The sequence below is a fragment of the Plecotus auritus genome (assembly GCF_963455305.1).
Source record: "Plecotus auritus genome assembly, chromosome: 9".
NCBI classification, from domain to species: domain Eukaryota; kingdom Metazoa; phylum Chordata; class Mammalia; order Chiroptera; family Vespertilionidae; genus Plecotus; species Plecotus auritus.
In genome coordinates, this window is record NC_137783.1 from 108819661 (window position 1) to 108836881 (window position 17221).

The following is a 17221-nucleotide window of genomic DNA, read 5'->3' on the forward strand; positions in this document are numbered from 1 at the left end:
TTTCATTCTTAAAAATTATTTTTTTTAAAATATATTTTATTGATTTTTTACAGAGAAGAAGGGAGAGGAAGAGAGAGTTAGAAACATCGATGAGAGAGAAACATCGATCAGCTGCCTCCTGCACACTCCCTACTAGGGATGTGCCTGCAACCAAGGTACATGCCCTCGACCGGAATCGAACCTGGGACCCTTCAGTCCGCAGGCCGACGCTCTATCCACTGAGCCAAACAGGTTTCGGCCTTAAAAATTATTTTAATGCTATTTAAAATAGGGGTGAGGAGGTTCTACTCTATGTAATCCCTGATTGGATGTTTTAATATGCTGGTATTGAAATTTTTTTACTGCTTTAATAATGGTTTGGGAAAGTAATTAAAACCAAAAGATAAATGTCATTCAAGTATTTCATCTTTGCCACAGGAAAATATTAAAAAATAAATCCTTAGTAACTTTCATTAAAATAATGCCACCTTTTGTTAATATAAGACCTTTAATCACATCATACCAAGTGTCACCTTATCTCAGCTGATCCTGATAAAAATCTGTCTTGCCGGCTTCACAGAACCTCCTTATTTCCATTTTACAAATGGAAAAAATTAGGTTCAAAAAGCCATAATCTTTTTCCAAAATCATACAGCTAGGGAATAGCTGAGCTAGAACTAGTATCGATATTTTCAATCCTAATCCAATACCCCCGTCATTATACTTGCTTCTCTTCTTACACCACCCAGCATAAGGTCACTGATTATATCAAAGTGCCTTTCACACAATATGTATTCAAAAGATGCTTGTGATTTTGAATAAAATATCTGGTCTATTCTTAGAATTGTCACTTATGGAAGAATCAACATTTCAATACATAAAACTTAATTCATAAAAACCATGACAATTCTTATAAAAAATGACTCCATATTCACAAGAAATTACAGAAATGAGAAAATATTAACTAGGACCCAATTTTACTTAGTATTTTTTTTAAATATATTTTATTGATATTTTACAGAGAGGAAGGGAGAGGGATAGAGAGCCAGAAACATCGATGAGAGAGAAACATCGATCAGCTGCCTCCTGCACACCTCCCACTGGGGATGTGCCCGCAACCAAGGTACATGCCCTTGACTGGAATCAAACCCGGGACCCTTCAGTCCGCAGGCCGACGCTCTATCCACTGAGCCAAACCGGTTTCGGCTTTACTTAGTATTAAAGAAAGCAATTACGTTTTAAAGAAAAGCAAATTAGTACTGGATACTGGCCTTATATTTTAAGTGGCAGCTACTGGAATAATGACATTAATAGCTAACATTCATAAAGGAAAAATAAACTTATCAATGTAAAGCTCAGTTATCTGAAAGAACTACTTAAATGTCATATATATATATATATACATATATACATATATACATATATACACATATATATACATATATATACATATATATACATATATATATATATATATATATATATATATATATATATATGACAACTGCTCAGGGAAATATTTTCACAGCATGACAATTTAGCTTTCCAGTAAGCAATAACAGCAAGAGGCACTTGTGTTACAAAAGAATAAAAATGAGACATAATGATCTGTGGGGAGTGAGTCCACAGATTCCCTTACCTTTATATATCTTTTCAGAATTACACAAGTGAAGTGTGAAGTAGGTATCAAGGAGCTGATGGCCATTTCTATTAACAATGTTCCGGGCAGCAATGTTCCGAAGGTGTCTAAGACGACGCTAAAAAGAAGCCAAAAAAAAAAAGGAGAGGTGCTCAGCTTTTTCCTCTTATAAAATTTTCTGAAAGTTACAAATGAAAGACAGTAAATTGTCCCAGTCATTTATTTGAAAAAACGAAAGACAGTAAGTTGTCCCAGTCATTTATTTGTTGAGACAGCAACCTTAGCGGAGTTTCTTATTTATGTCTCAGCATCCCCTCCCTATCTCATTTACAAGGTTAAAAAAATGTCACTTTCATATTGTGAGCATGAAATGACAATCCTATCTAATAAAAGAGTAATATGCAAATTAACCATCACTCCCCTACACCCACAAGCCACGCCCACAAGCCACGCCCATCAGCCAATCAGGAGCGAATATGCAAATAAGCCAACCAAGATGGCTACGGCCAAAGAGAGCAGGAGGGAGGCTTGGGTTTCCCCGGCAATGAAGGAAGCCAAGCTTTCTGCCTGCCCTTGCTGGCCTAGGCCTCCACTCAAGGCTACAAAGTTTTAATGATAGAAGATACATAAACCCAAACAGAAATGGTGGCAGCCACGGAGCTGGAAAGAGCAGGAGGCAAGGGTTGCCCCTGGCGATGGAGGAAGCCAAGCTTTCCGCACACCCTGGCCGGCCCAGGCCTCCGCTTAAGGCTACAAAGTTTCAATCCAAAAAAAAATGGCTACCACCTCGGAGCAAGCAGAAGGCTTGGCTCCGCTCTAGGCTACAAAGTTTCAATTGTAGAAGATAAATAAACCCCAGATACCAGGGCCTCTGCTTGGGTCGCCAGGGGGCGTGGCCGGCCTGCAAACCACCATAGGCCCCTCGCCCAGGCCACCCCACGCCCCAAGGGAACCCCCACCCTGATCCGGGACACCCTCCAGGGCAAACCAGCTGGCCCCCACCCATGCACGAGGCCTCTATCCTATCTAATAAAAGAGTAATATGCAGATTGACCATCGCTCCAACACACAAGGTGGCTGCCCCCGTGTGGTCAAAGATCCTGTCCCCATGGCCAGCAGGGGAGAGCAGTTGGGAGGAACCGGGCCTGCAAGGGAGGGCAGTTGTGGGCGATCAGGCCAGCAGGGGAGGGCAGTTGGGAGGAACCAGGCCTGCAGGGGAAGGCAGTTAGGGGCAAACAGGCTGTCAGGGGAGCAGTTAGGCATCAATCAGGCTGTCAGGGGAGTGGTTAGGGGGTGATCAGGCTGGCAGGCAGAAGCGGTTAGGGGCAATCAGGAAGGCAGGCAGGTGAGCAGTTGGGAGCCAGCAGTCCTGGACTGTGAGAGGGATGTCTGACTGCCCGTTTAAGCCCGATCCCGGTGACATCCCTCAAGGGGTCCCAGATTGGAGAGGGTGCAGGCTGGGCTGAGGGACACACACCCCCGTGCACGAATTTCGTGCACCGGGCCTCTAGTATGAAATATTTTTGAAAAGCATAAATGTTACATAGGTGCTATTTACCTGCAGAATAGCCTTAGTATTTCCTGGAACATAAACTAAGTAGTAATTTGCTTTGTTTCCCCTTCAGAAGGATGTGCTGGTAGACATGCAAAGTCCATCTCAAACCAACAGAAAATCAGGAGCTATTACATACATACAACCCTATTGCTAGTTCAGACCATCTATCTGTACAACCAAGAAAAGAGGCCAAATCCAAAAAATAAAAGCAATAACTCATGGTCACTCCACCCAGCCAATAATTCAACTGTTGTGAGCTTAAATTCTCACAACCAGCAGCCAACCAAGCTCTGTTTCCTAATCAGGCCTCCTTCCCAACACTTTCTCAAACTAGGATGCATGAATTATTTGGAGTTACAAGTGTGTTAGAAAGGCAAACGCTCCTTAAGCAACAGTACAAATCAACAAAAATACAAGATAACTTAAGGGATAGTCAAATCATCTCATATCACAATGAAAAAAATGCTGGCAATGCTGAAATCTGAGATTCATTCCCAAAAGCTGGTTCCCTGTGTCAAATGATTATTTTTGGAGACTTAAAAATAGAAACAAAGTGCTCAGTCTTAAAATATGCTTAAAGCTCTCCCTTCGGGCTAAAAGACAGCCTATTCTACTGAGGTAAGTCCATCTTTAGTCACATGCACAGTCAACCAGAAAAGTACAGTTCTTTCTTTACATGCAATCCTTTCTCCCAACCCAGAGATTAAGATTCTTTAAGAGAGAAGGTTATTGTCTAATAAATTTGTTTAATCCTCTAAGTATGAAAAGTCCCAAATGTATTTACAGAAAGTTCCCAGGGCTTACTCTAAAAGACTCATTTCCCCACAATCTGCAGTTTTCATTTCACACCCTGGATTACAGCAACAATTTCCTCCTACTATATATTTTCCATTAGCCCTCTCAGTCAAGATCTTGAATTGACAGGCCCACTAATTGCCTGCACACAATAATCACATTCATTTTGCTGTTAAGACTGCAATCCTGTCCTCTATTGAAAGGCTTGAGAATACTACCCAAAGCTTAATCTAGCACCAAATACAAACTTCCCATTACTGTCTTCAAAGCCTGTGCAATCCGACATCTCCACATCCTATCCTTACTTCACACTAGACCTTCCATGTGCTTAACCCCCCCAGTCACACATGACAGCTTACGGTTCCATGCATGTTCCTAGCTCCATGCTTTTGCTAGCAATGACCTAGAATACCTTTCTCTTTAAAGAGATCCCATTTCCACTTCAAAGTTAAGGAGACAAGATTCCTCCTTCCTTAGCTCTAACTGAAAGTAACTGCTCCTTTCTTAGAATAAAAAGAACTTTGCTTCTATCTCTTCTATACACTTATTTTCATTCAGCCTTATATTTCAGGTAGTTCTTTACAGTCATTTTCCCTATTAATCTAGAAAGAAAAGACTTAATGGCAGAGACCATTACCATCACTATACTGTTAGCATTTATTAAATGCTTACCATGTGCCATGTACTGTGCGAAACACTTCATACATGTTCTATTTAATCCTCATAACAATCCTACGAGATTAGGATTACTCATTATCATTATTCATCTTTTAATCTCAACATTTCTATGTAACAAAATATAAACAAAAAAATAAAACAGTGATAAATGAGAGGGATATCTCAAAAGAAGGAAAACAGGAAGAAAGCAAAGAGGTTACAGTATCTCTCCATATACAGTATACACACACACACATATGTACATGTATACATACATATATACCTATATATACCTAATAGATATAATCTGGTCTTTATACTCTATTGCTACAGAGGGCAGAGCATTGACCTATCCTTCAACTCAAGAGAGTAATTTTATGACAAATACAAGGACAATGGGACTGACTGCCTTACAAAGCGAAGCAGTATGCAGGGCTTGGACAGAGACTGAATCTGTAATGAATGCACAGATATTGCTGAATGGGTCTTTGTAATTAAATTACACAGTCTTTGGAATTACTCTTCAAAATAACATTCAATGCAGTTTTCTTTACCAACAATCTCTAAACTTTCTCAAATGCTCCGTGCTTTCAGTTATAAAATGCTCTTGGCATTTCACTCTACTGCAATAGCTTTAGGCAGCCAAGTTATGCACTAAACTAACACCGTCCCCAAAACTAAAGCTGATTAGATTTTAATTTTTAAGTTGGAATTAACATAACTTTAAAATCTTTGAAACACTACCTATAAAACATCCTATACAGAGGTTAAAAACATTCACTAAATCGTTTTTCTTGAAATATTAACTTTTATTGCATGTAACATTATTATATTTGAAACTGTTTTTCTTGAAAACTAAAAAAAACATTCACTAATATCTAAAATTAAAACCTCTTATTCACCTTTGATTTGGAGGACTGCAGGATGTAATTAAAGCACAACTCTGCTACCTGAAATGCTGGCAGTGGGCAAAGGATAGTATGACTTGAATTTTTTAACAAATCTTTCCAGAATAATTTCTAAAACAAGACTTAAGTGGCATGCACTGTAGATCTGAAACATTTGCTTTTGTTAAAAAAATGAATTATTCATTAATGTGATTTTAAACTGATGCCTCTAAAGAACCTAAAATGATTGTTTTTCTTTTGTTTTTCTTATTAATTCTATCCTATATAATAAAAGCCTAATATGCAAATTGACTGAAAAATGGAACTACCGGTGGAATGACAGGTCACTATGACATGCACTGACAACCAGGGGGCAGAAGCTCAACACAGGAGCTGCCCCCAGCCCGCAGGCCCCAGTCCAGCCAAGGCAGTTGCCAGTGGGGGCCCCCCCGATCACCCGACCAGCCACCCCACAGAGGGAGGCAACCAGTGGTGGCAGGAGGGGCCGGGACCAGCGAGCGGCCCTGATTGCCGGCCAGGCCTAGGGACCCTGCCTGTGCACGAATTTTATGCACCAGGCCTCTAGTTAATGTTATTAGAGAACTGCTTTAAAACCTAACAATAGGTTTTACATTTTGTTTTGTTTTTATATATTTTTTGTTTTGTCCTGCCCAGCAACAATATTGTTGAAAACAAACTCAGATTTTCTTTTGTAGAACCATCCTCCCCTATTATTAATGTATATTTCCTGTACAATTAACTCCACTTCCAACACCAAGGATGTTCACATGACTCAAATCAAGCCAATCAGCAGAGTCCATATCCCTGACCATAATACACTAGAGGCCCAGGGCACGAAATTCGTGCATGGGGGAGAGGGGGTGTCGCTCAGCCCAGCCTGAACCCTCTCCAATCTGGGACACCCGAGTGATGTCCGATCCTGGGGGGATCGGGCCTAAACGGGCAGTCGGACATCCCTCTCACAATCCAGGACTGCTGGCTCCCAACTGCTCACCTGCCTGCCTTCCTGATTGCCCCTAACCGCTTCTGCCTGCCAGCCTAATCACCCCCTAACCACTCCCCTGACAGCCTGATTGATGCCTAACTGCTCCCCTGACAGCCTGTTTGCCCCTAACTGCCCTCCCCTGCAGGCCTGGTCACCCCTAACTGCCCTCCCCTGCAGGCCTGGTCCCCCCCAACTGCTCTCCCCTGCAGGCCTGGGTCCCCCCCAACTGCCCTCCCCTGCAGGCCTGGTCACCCCTAACTGCCCTCCTCTGCAGGCCTGGTCCCCCCCAACTGCTCTCCCCTACAGGCCTGGGTCCCTCCCAACTGCCTTTCCCTGCAGGCCTGGTCGCCCCCAACTTCACTCCTCTGCCAGCTTGGTCACCTCTAACTGCCTTCCCCTGCAGGCTTGATCACCCCCAACTGCCCTCCCTTGCTGGCCATCTTGTGGTGGCCATCTTGTGTCCACATCTTTGACCACATGGGGGCAGCCATCTTGTGTGTTGGAGTGATGGTCAATCTGCATATTACTCTTTTATTAGAGAGGATAGAGGCCTGGTACATGGGTGGGGGCCAGCTGGTTTGCCCTGAAGGGTGTCCCGGATCAGGGTGGGGGTTCCCTTGGGGCGTGAGGCGGCCTGGGAGAGGGGCCTGTGGTGGTCTGCAGGCCGGCCATGCCCCCTGGCGACCCAAGCGGAGGGCCTGGTATCTGGGGTTTATTTATCTTCTACAATTGAGACTTTGTAGCCTGGAGCGAAGCCAAGCCTTCTGCTTGCTCCGAGGCGGCAGCCATTTTTTTTTGGATTTATGTATCTTCTATAATTGAAACTTTGTGCCTTAAGCGGAGGCCTGGGCCAGCCAGGGTGTGCGGAAAGCTTGGCTTCCTCCATTGCCGCGGGCAACCCTTGCCTCCTGCTCTTTCCAGCTCCGTGGCTGCCGCCATTTCTGTTTGGGTTTATGTATCTTCTATCATTAAAACTTTGTAGCCTTGAGTGGAGGCCTAGGCCGGCAAGGGCAGGCAGAAAGCTTGGCTTCCTCCATTGCCGGGGAAACCCAAGCCTCCCTCCTGCTCTCTGTAGCTGTAGCTATCTTGGTTGGGTTTATTTGCATATTTGCTCCTGATTGGCTGGTGGGCGTGGCTTGTGGGTGTGGCTTGTGGGTGTAGCGGAGTGATGGTTAATTTGCATTATTACTCTTTTATTAAATAGGATGATTCATGAAGGGCCCATGAAAGAGCAAGAAATTGTCCTAAATTGAGAGGTTTTTTTTCTACTGGCCCTGAAACTGGAAGGGCATAGGGCTAGAGATGCTGGCAACCATCTTTCCATCACTGTGTAACCTGAGAATGAAACCAACAGGAAGAGAGCAGAATCAAGAGATGTGGGATTCAGGTCCTGCCAACAGAATTTAAGTCTTTGGATCAAACCATACCTAAAATGACAACTATGATCACAAACACCAGCCCAAACTCTATAATAAACTGTCAAAGATTAGAACTAGGGAGAAGACTTATACTGTAATGGTTTATTAAGAATTTATCCCATCAGAGGTTAGCAGATGAAGAGTTAACAACATTCTAATTTTGTGGCAAGGTACAAAGAAATGTTTCCTTTTGTTAAACATCCCCAAATTTTAGAAAATGACTATTCCTGGCAGGTCCATCCATTTTTGTTGATACAATTTTGAACCTCAATATGGATGAGACCAAGACTTAAAAAAACAGCAAAATCACACCCAGAATTAAAAGAAGTCCAAAACAATTTTCAGTAGCTAAATATGTCAGTGGGGTTCTATATTCTCCCCCATTTACCTGTCACTTTCTGGCAGCTAAAATGTTCTGGCTTCTGAGGTATAATAATGACCAAAGAGAACTGAAGTGTCTGTGATATTCTTCTTCCTCATATTGATGGAGAGTGATTCAGGCAGGCTGATAGCCAAGAGAAGAGGAAAACTGGCTATCACTCACCACACTTCCCTGAACACCTTGCTTTAAAAAACAAAAGTACTATGATTCTCAAATATAATTACTCTACAAATCCCACCATCACCACACTAAACAACCACATACCCTATATGATTCCTAAGGCCACAGTGAGGTATCTTCAAAACAAACTTTGAATCTAAACTTTTTTTAATAGTTTTTATTAATTTTTTTTTTTGAGTGAAAGAGAGAGAAACATTGATGTGAGAGCGCAACATCGATTGGCTGCCTCCTGCATGTCTGCCACCGGGGATCGAGCCCACAACCCGGGCATGTGTCCTTGACTGGAAATAGAACTGGCAACCTCCAAGTGCACAGAATAACACCCAACCAACTGAGCCACACCAGCAAGGGGAAAATTTTGAATCTAATATGCTTAATCTATAAGAGCTATTAGAAATCAATAATATAACCAATAATCTATAGTTCAAATGATAAAAAAAGACAAATCACAGAAATAGACATAGTCAATAAACATATGAAAAGATATACAGTTAACCTTTGAACAGGGGGCTATTCACCCCCACACAGTGGAAATTCCATGTATAATTTTTTACTCCCATAAAACTTCAACTATAATAGCCTACTATTGACTAGAAGGAAACCTTACTGATAACATAACCAGTCAATTGACACATATTTTGAATAAGTATTTTATACTGTACTGGAGGCCCAGTGCACGAAATTCGTGCATGGAGTGGGGGGGCCCAGGCCAGCCTGCACCCTTTCCAATCTGGGACACCTTGAGGGATGTCCAACTGCCCATTTAGGCCCGATCCCAGTGGGCCTGGTCTCCCCCAACTGCCCTCCCCTGCCAGCCTGGTCACCCCTAACTGTCCTCCCCTGCAGGCCTGGTCGCCCTTAACTGTCCTCCCCTGAAGGCCTGGTCTTCCCCAACAGCCCTCCCCTGCTGGCCCAGTCACCACTAACTGCCCTCCCCTGACGGCCTGGCCACCCCAAACTGCCCTCCCCTGTAGGCCTAGTCGCCCCCAACTGCCCTCCTCTGCTGGCCCAGTTGCCCCTAACTGCCCTCCCCTGCAGGCCTGATCACCCCCAATTGCCCTCCCCTGCAGGCTTGGTCCCCCCCAAATGCCCTCCCCTGCAGGCTTGGTCCCCCCCAAATGCCCTCCCCTTCTGGCCCAATTACCCCTAGCTGCCCTCCCCTGCCAGCCTGGTCGCCCCCAACTGCCCTCCCCTGCCGGCCTGGTCGCCCCTTACTGCCCTCCCCTTACTGCCCTCCCTTGCAGGCCTAGTCCCTCCCAACTGCCCTCCCCTGCTGGCCTTATTGCCCACAACTGCCCTCCCCTGCCGGCCATCTTGTGGCAGCCATCTTGTGGACACATGGGGGCGGCCATCTTTGACCACATGAGGGGTGGCCATCTTGTGTGTTGGAGTGATGGTCAATTTGTATATTACCTCTTTATTATATAGGATTCTTACAATAAAGTAAGCTAGAGAAAAGAAAATGTTATTAAGAAAATCATAAAGAGAAAATACATTTACGGCACTGTACTGTATTTATCAATATCATAAGTTTACGACTTTTTACTAGATGAATCATGTCAATACCTACATCAATATTGTTTTATATGATAAATATAAAACACTGCAGATGTTAAACATGTCACTAAAACTAAACATCAAAAATGAAAAGGTGCCGTAACCGGTTTGGCTCAGTGGATAGAGCGTCGGCCTGCGGACTGAAAGGTCCCAGGTTCAATTCCAGTCAAGGGCATGTACCTTGGTTGTGGGCACATCCCCAGTAGGGGGCGTGCAGGAGGCAGCTGATCGATGTTTCTCTCTTATAGATGTTTCTAACTCTCTCTCCCTCTCCCTTCCTCTCTGTAAAAAAATCAATAAAAACATATTTTTAAAAAAATGAAAAGTTAATGTGAAAAAGAAATTCATATTTATTCAGAAGTATAACAATTAATGCATTGGTAATGAAGAAGCAGCAATCTGTTAGCCTAGTACAGTGGTCGGCAAACTGCGGCTCGCGAGCCACATGCGGCTCTTTGGCCCCTTGAGTGTGGCTCTTCCACAAAATACCATGGCCTGGGCAAGTCTATTTTGAAGAAGTGGTGTTAGAAGTTCAAGTTTAAAAAATTTGGCTCTCAAAAGAAATTTCAATCGTTGTACTGTTGATATTTGGCTCTGTTGACTAATGAGTTTGCCGACCACTGGCCTAGTACAATCAATACAATTGCTTCATAGCAGTAAGGAAATCTCTAAAAATGTTTCCAATATATTTATTGAAAAAATCCACATATAAGTGGACCCACATATAAGTTCAAACCCATGTTGTTCAAGAGTCAACTGTCCTATATAATAAAAAGCTAATATGCAAATTTACTGAACGGCAGAATGACCAGTCACTATGACATGCACTGACCACCAGGGGGCAGACGCTCAACACAGGAGCTGCCCCCGGTGGTCAGTGTGCTCCCACAGGGGGAGCACCACTCAGCCAGAAGCCCTGACCGGGGCTCACAGCGGGCAAGCACAGCGGCAGAGACAAGAGCCTCTCCCACCTCCACAGCAGCGCTAAGGATGTCTGACTGACAGCTTAGGCCCGCTCCCCAGCTCAGGCCCACTCCCCTAAGCCATCAGTCAGACATCCCCCGAGGGCTCCTGGCCTGCAAGAGGGCGCAGGCTGGGCTGAGGGAACACCCCTCCCCCTGAGTGCACAAATTTTGTGCACCAGGCCTCTCGTATACTCATAATTATAGATATGCACACCAAAACAAATATTCTACCTTGTGGCAAACTGCAGTTTCCAAAGAATGGCTGCACCAATACTTCCCATCCCACATGTTCTCTTACAATGTGATGTTGCCACTTCTCCATTACAAAGTGGGGGTCTATGTTCTATCCCCCTTAAACTTGGGCAGGCCTGTGACTATGGTAAAAATGATGCTATGTGGCTTCTGAGGCTAAATCATATAATCACCTCGTCCTCTTATAGGATGCTCTTCCTTGGAATTCAGTCACCCTGCTATGAGGCTGCCAAGCAGCCAGATGGAAAGGATTTCCGTGGTGTTCTCCACAGCCCCAGATGAGATCCCAGCTAAAGCAGACATATGACCATTTCAGTCCCCAGCCTTTGAGACTCAGAAATGAATGACATCAAATAAAGCACAGAAAAGTTGTTCCCACCAAGCCCAAACCGAACTGAATATGTGTGAGCAAAATAAATAATGATGTTGTTTTAAGCCACTAAATTTTTCATATGTTACTCAGCAATAGAAAATGAAGAGACTTATCTGATTAAAGATTCAAACTATTTTATCTCGGTCAAGTTTTATATGCGTAAGGAAAACAATGTTTGGAGAAATATAAAAGGGTCCAATTTGATGGGAGGGCAATTTAGCAATAATTATGAAATTTTAAATTGCATATAATATTTGACCAAGCAATTCCCTAAGTCACAAAAATGTGCACAAATATGCTTACTCCAATCCTATCTAATAAAGAAGGAATATGCTAATTGACCCTCACACCATCGCAAAGATGGGGGCACCCATAGCCAATAAGGAGGGAATATGCTAATTGACTGCCATGCCCTCAAAGATGGCGGCGCCCACAGCCACAAGATGGCGGCACCCAGTCCCCTCAGGCCTGCTGGGGTGGTGGGCCCGGCCGCTCCATGCGCCTGCTTCCAGAGTCCCCCAGGGCCTCAGCCCCCCAGCCGCCCAGGGCCAGCCCAAGTCACAGGTAACCAGAGCTGGCCGAGGCTTGCGCTGCTGGCAGTGGCAGCAGCAGAGGTCTGATGAGGGCGTCGCCTTCCCCTTCCCCTTGAGGGCTCCCGGACTGTGAGAGGGGGCAGGCTGGGCTGAGGGACCCCCCTACTCCAGTGCATGAATTTTCATGCACCAGGCCTCTAGTATTGGTTATAAAAGCAAAAACTAAATAACCACTCTTAAATTGTGGTACACGCATACAATGGGAAACTAACTATATAACCATTTTTTTAAAAGTGCCAATACAGAACAAAACAAGAGAGCAAGAAATTTTAAATATTCATGTAAAGAAATATACATGAACAGGTCAAGGTTTATATGCGTAAGGAACATATATCCTGAATGATGTAGATCAAGGTTGGCCAACTTGTTTCATAAAGGGTCAAAGAGTAAAGACTTCCCCTTTTCAGGGCACATCCTGTCTCTGCACATTCTTAGTTTTTATGTTTGTTTACAATCCTTTAACAATGTAAACACCTTTCTTACCTCATCAGTTGTTATAAAAAAACAGTGACTATTTACTGACCCTAAGGTAGATAATCACAGATATTATGAGATCGTTTTTTAAAGTAACATCTGGTTTGGAAATGTAGTCAAACTTCTAGACACCTCCCGCCTTTCCTATTTTCAACTGATTTCAGGTCAGGTATTTTTTCTCAGCCTGGGGTGAGGCTACATGGCACAAAAGAATTAAGGTCCAGGTTATTTCCAGTGAACTGGAATCTGTTTTCAGATTACTGCTACTTTGGTATACTGTTCTGAGGGGCAACAAAAGCAAACTTGAGAGGCAATTAGTTTTCCACATTTCCACAGAAGGTAAAAATGTTTATTTACTGAATCGAGAATTTAAGCTTAATAAATTAGGTCAATCTTTAAAAAAAAAAAAAAATACAAAAGCCCCTTCTATGGCTTAGCACTATCAATCATCTATTTTTTCCTAATCCTTGATACCACCTGAAAGACTCACTGTGAAAAGTATTGAAAGAACACAAAAATGCTTTAATGCTAGTGTCTGGTGCTACTGCTATAAGCAAATGGTGCCAACAGCGAATGTTACAAATTTAAACAAACAACCCATCAACTCTAATCTCTCATAAAATACTTTGTAACTTATCCCTAAATGACAGCTTTCTCTTAAGCAAATTACCCAATCTTGGAACTAAAGCTTTTATTTTAACATTCACTCTGCTCTCACCAAAGTTCAAATCAGTTCTAGAATTTAACTGTCATTTACTAAGCACTACTAAATTATAAAACAGGCTTATCCAAAATTTAGCTCTGAACTTTCTACTTTTGTAATAGGTTTTGTCTCTAGGTTTGTTTGTGGGGTTTTTGTTTGTTATCTCCACCCTATTCACTGAATCTTGGTGGAAGACCCAAACCTACCTTCTTCGCTCTATGCTTCCTCTGGGGAGTGTTGCTCTAAGAAGCAGTTCCTTATACTGACAGATCTGGTATCTTCCTCTGCGTGTCTCTCTCATCCATCCTCTCTTGTTCTCTTTCTTTTCTGTTTTATCTTGCTGGTATATCCTCCAGACTATGTGAGGAACCGTGAGGATACAAACATGGTATTCCCTAATTTCAGAATATGTAATTTTATGAAAGTACTGGAGTTTGTGCACACGAAAGGCCAATTTGAGGTTAAAAAATATCCAGTAGTGTACTTTTCAGTGAGCATTTATTAGAGCACTGTACTTTAGTACTATAAGGCCAAAGAAGAAAGACACAGAATTACACAGGATGATCTGGAGAATAAAAATTGGAAGACAAGCCCAGCCAGTGTGACCCAGTGGTTAAGCACTGACCCATGAACCAGGAGGTCATGGTTTGATTCCTGGTCATGGTTTGATCCGCAGTGGGAGGCATGCAGGAGGTAGCTTGATGTTTCTATCTCTCTCTCCCTTCCTCTCTCTGAAATCAATAAAAACATATCTCTTAAAAAAATTGGAAGACAGAAGACAGTTGTCAGTGGTCCATGTGCTAAGAGTAATATTATGTCTGTAATTTGCTTCAAAATAATTGGGATGAGGGAGGGAGGACAAGTAGGTAGACATATGGATAAAAGGAGACCTCCATGAGGTGACTGTTATTGAAGCTGGGTAATAGGTACCTGGGAGTTCATTATACCCCTTCTCTATATATAATATAACTGCAGACTGAAAATATTCTTAAAAAAGAAAATCCCAGAAATTCCAAAAAAGCAAAATTTGAGTTTGCTATGCACCAATGAGCACTATGCTGAATTCACCAAATGAAGTAATGTGCAGGCAATCCCTGCTGTAGCCTGTATACAAATATAGGTTATACGCAAATACTACACCATTTTTTAATAAGGGACTTTGTGGATAGCGGCTACAGCATTTGGACAGGTTCAAGACTCCTCAGACTAATGAGAGGGCACGGTCTTTTCATGGCAAAACCACGTGCAAGTCCCAGTTTAGAGGGCAAAGCCCTCCCAGCACAATTATAGCCAAAGGCTATGGTTGAAAGCTTGACCTTATGGTCCAAACCTGTGGTCCCAAGTGGCTGAGTGATATGGGCTGCAGAAGGTGCAGCAAGTGCTGTCAAAACAAAGCTTGATGGAGTTCAGGTGCATGTAATTGAGTAGATTTGAAACTCGAAAGAACATTGTAAACATCTTGACCACACCCTTACTTTGCCTCATGAAATCTGGCTATAAAATACTCAGCTTGCAGGCTGTGGCACTGTCTCTCCATCAGAGAGCAGCGTCCCACCTAGCCCCAGCTTTATTCTCTTGTCTGTCTTCTTTAATCCTTCACCGCCCCCTTCTTCCCACCCCGCCCCACTGCTCAGGTTCACCCCTGGCTGTACTGAGCATGGCACAGGACTTGAGCATCTGAAAATTTTGGTATTAGGGGTGGAGGAAAGTCCTAGAACCAATCCCCTATGACTGTATACATTTCAATATATATATATTTCATTATTATTTCATTATTCACTGAAAGGTCCATTTAAAAAGTTTGAAGTAATACCAATAAGAACAGAAAAAGGTAAGACCATATAGGATCCTAGAGAAAAAGTGGACTTAATGGGGGCTAATTAGATATATAGTTGAGGATGAAGGTAAGATTGATAAAGTTAATAAGAGAGTCAAAGAGGCCCTAACCGGTTTGGCTCAGTGGATAGAGCATCGGCCTGCGGACTGAAAGGTCCCAGGTTCGATTCCGGTCAAGGGCATGTACCTTGGTTGCGGGCACATACCCAGTAGGGAGTGTGCAGGAGGCAGCTAATCGATGTTTCTCTCTCATCGATGTTTCTAACTCTCTATCCCTCTCCCTTCCTCTCTGTAAAAATCAATAAAATATATTTTAAAAAAATAAAAATTTAAAAATAGAGTCAAAGGGCCTAGGGAAATAAAACCTAATAAATAATAAATAAAGATGTCAGGACAATAGAGTAGCCACCAGAAAATAAAAAAGAAGAAATAAAACATATATAAGTAGGAAATATATCCTATATCTTATATCAAATTCCAAACAACTTAAAGATATTTAAATGTGAATAATTAAAGCATAAAAGGTACCAAAAGAAATCATAAAGAATTATTTTATAATCTCAAAGTTCTAAGAATGACATAAAACTCGAACCTATAAAAAGAAAAAAATTAATACATTTTACTATACAAAATGTTTTCATATTATGCATAAAACTATCCTACCCGCCCTAGCTGGTGTGGCTCAGTTTGCTGAGTGTCATCCCGTGCACCAAGAGGTCCCTGGTTCTGTTCCTGGTTCTGTTCCCAGTCAGGGCACATGCCAGGTTGCGGGCTCGATTCTCAGTAAGGGGCATGCAGGAGGCAGCTGATCGATGTTTCTCTCTCTCATCGATGTTTCTCTTTCCCTCTCCCTTCCTCTCTCTCTAAAATCAATTAAAAAATAGTTTCTTCTGCTTAAAAAATCCAAACTATCCTATGCAATATAAAAGGCAAAAAGAACCTAACAAAAAATGTTTAATTCACATAACAAAGACCCCACTAAAACAAAAAGTTCCTAGAAATGCATTTTTTTTAAAGTCCAACAACCCAGCAGAAAAAAATTGGCAAAGAAAATTAACAGATAATTCACAGAAAAGGAAATACAAATAGCATTTAAACATGAAAAGATTCCCAACCTCACTCATAAGAGAAATGCAGGTTAAAACTATATTGAAAGGCAAGGCAAGGGCAAAACAGACACGTTGCAGAAAAGAGTATAACTGGTAAAAACCTCTACAGATGGCAATCTCACAACATCTACCCAAATTACAAATGCACATATTCTTTTGACTAAGCAATTCCACTTCTGCACTTACGTTGAAAATATACTTGCAGAGCCTTGGCTGGTGTGATTCAATGGTTAGAGCATCAGCCCCCACACTGAAGGGCCAATTCCAGGTCAAGGGCACATACCAGGGTCGTAGGTTCAATCACAGCTCAGTCCAGGCTCTTGCGGGAGGCAACCAATCAATATGTCTCTCTCACATAGATATTTCTCTCACTTTCTCTTTCTCTCTTTCTCCCCTCTCCCACTCCCTTCCATTCTCTAAAAATCAATGGAGAAAATATCCTTGGATGAGGATTAACAATATATATATATATATATATATATATATATATATATATACACACACACACATATATATATATATATATATTTATATTTATATATATATATATATATTTATATATATATATATATATATATATCTCCAAATATATATATTTGCAGATATGCAATATAATGTATATAATACACTATTTTTGTATTAGCAAAACACTGGAACTAAGTTAAATGGTGGTCAATAGGGGACTAGCTAAATTATGGTCTATCCCTTGTAAAATGCTATGTGCCCTAAGGAATAATTATGCGGCAGTTCTTTGAGACCTATTTAGTACAATCTGTAAGATATACTATCGGGTTTTTTAAAAATACGAAACAGTTTATAAAATCAGTATGTTTTGCATGTTATCACTTGTTTTTCATAAGG

General features: G+C 42.1%; 1 protein-coding gene across 3 annotated transcripts in view; it reads right to left on the reverse strand.

Annotated features, from left to right (window-relative positions):
* Window positions 1-17221, reverse strand: part of UVRAG (UV radiation resistance associated) — a 306221-nt gene that overhangs the window by 268402 nt on the left and 20598 nt on the right. For all 3 annotated transcript variants that reach the window (XM_080688155.1, XM_080688156.1, XM_080688157.1), the window contains exon 2: window positions 1619-1736. In XM_080688155.1, the coding sequence (XP_080544281.1) occupies window positions 1619-1736 (118 nt within the window). The remainder of the gene's footprint in view (window positions 1-1618; window positions 1737-17221) is intronic.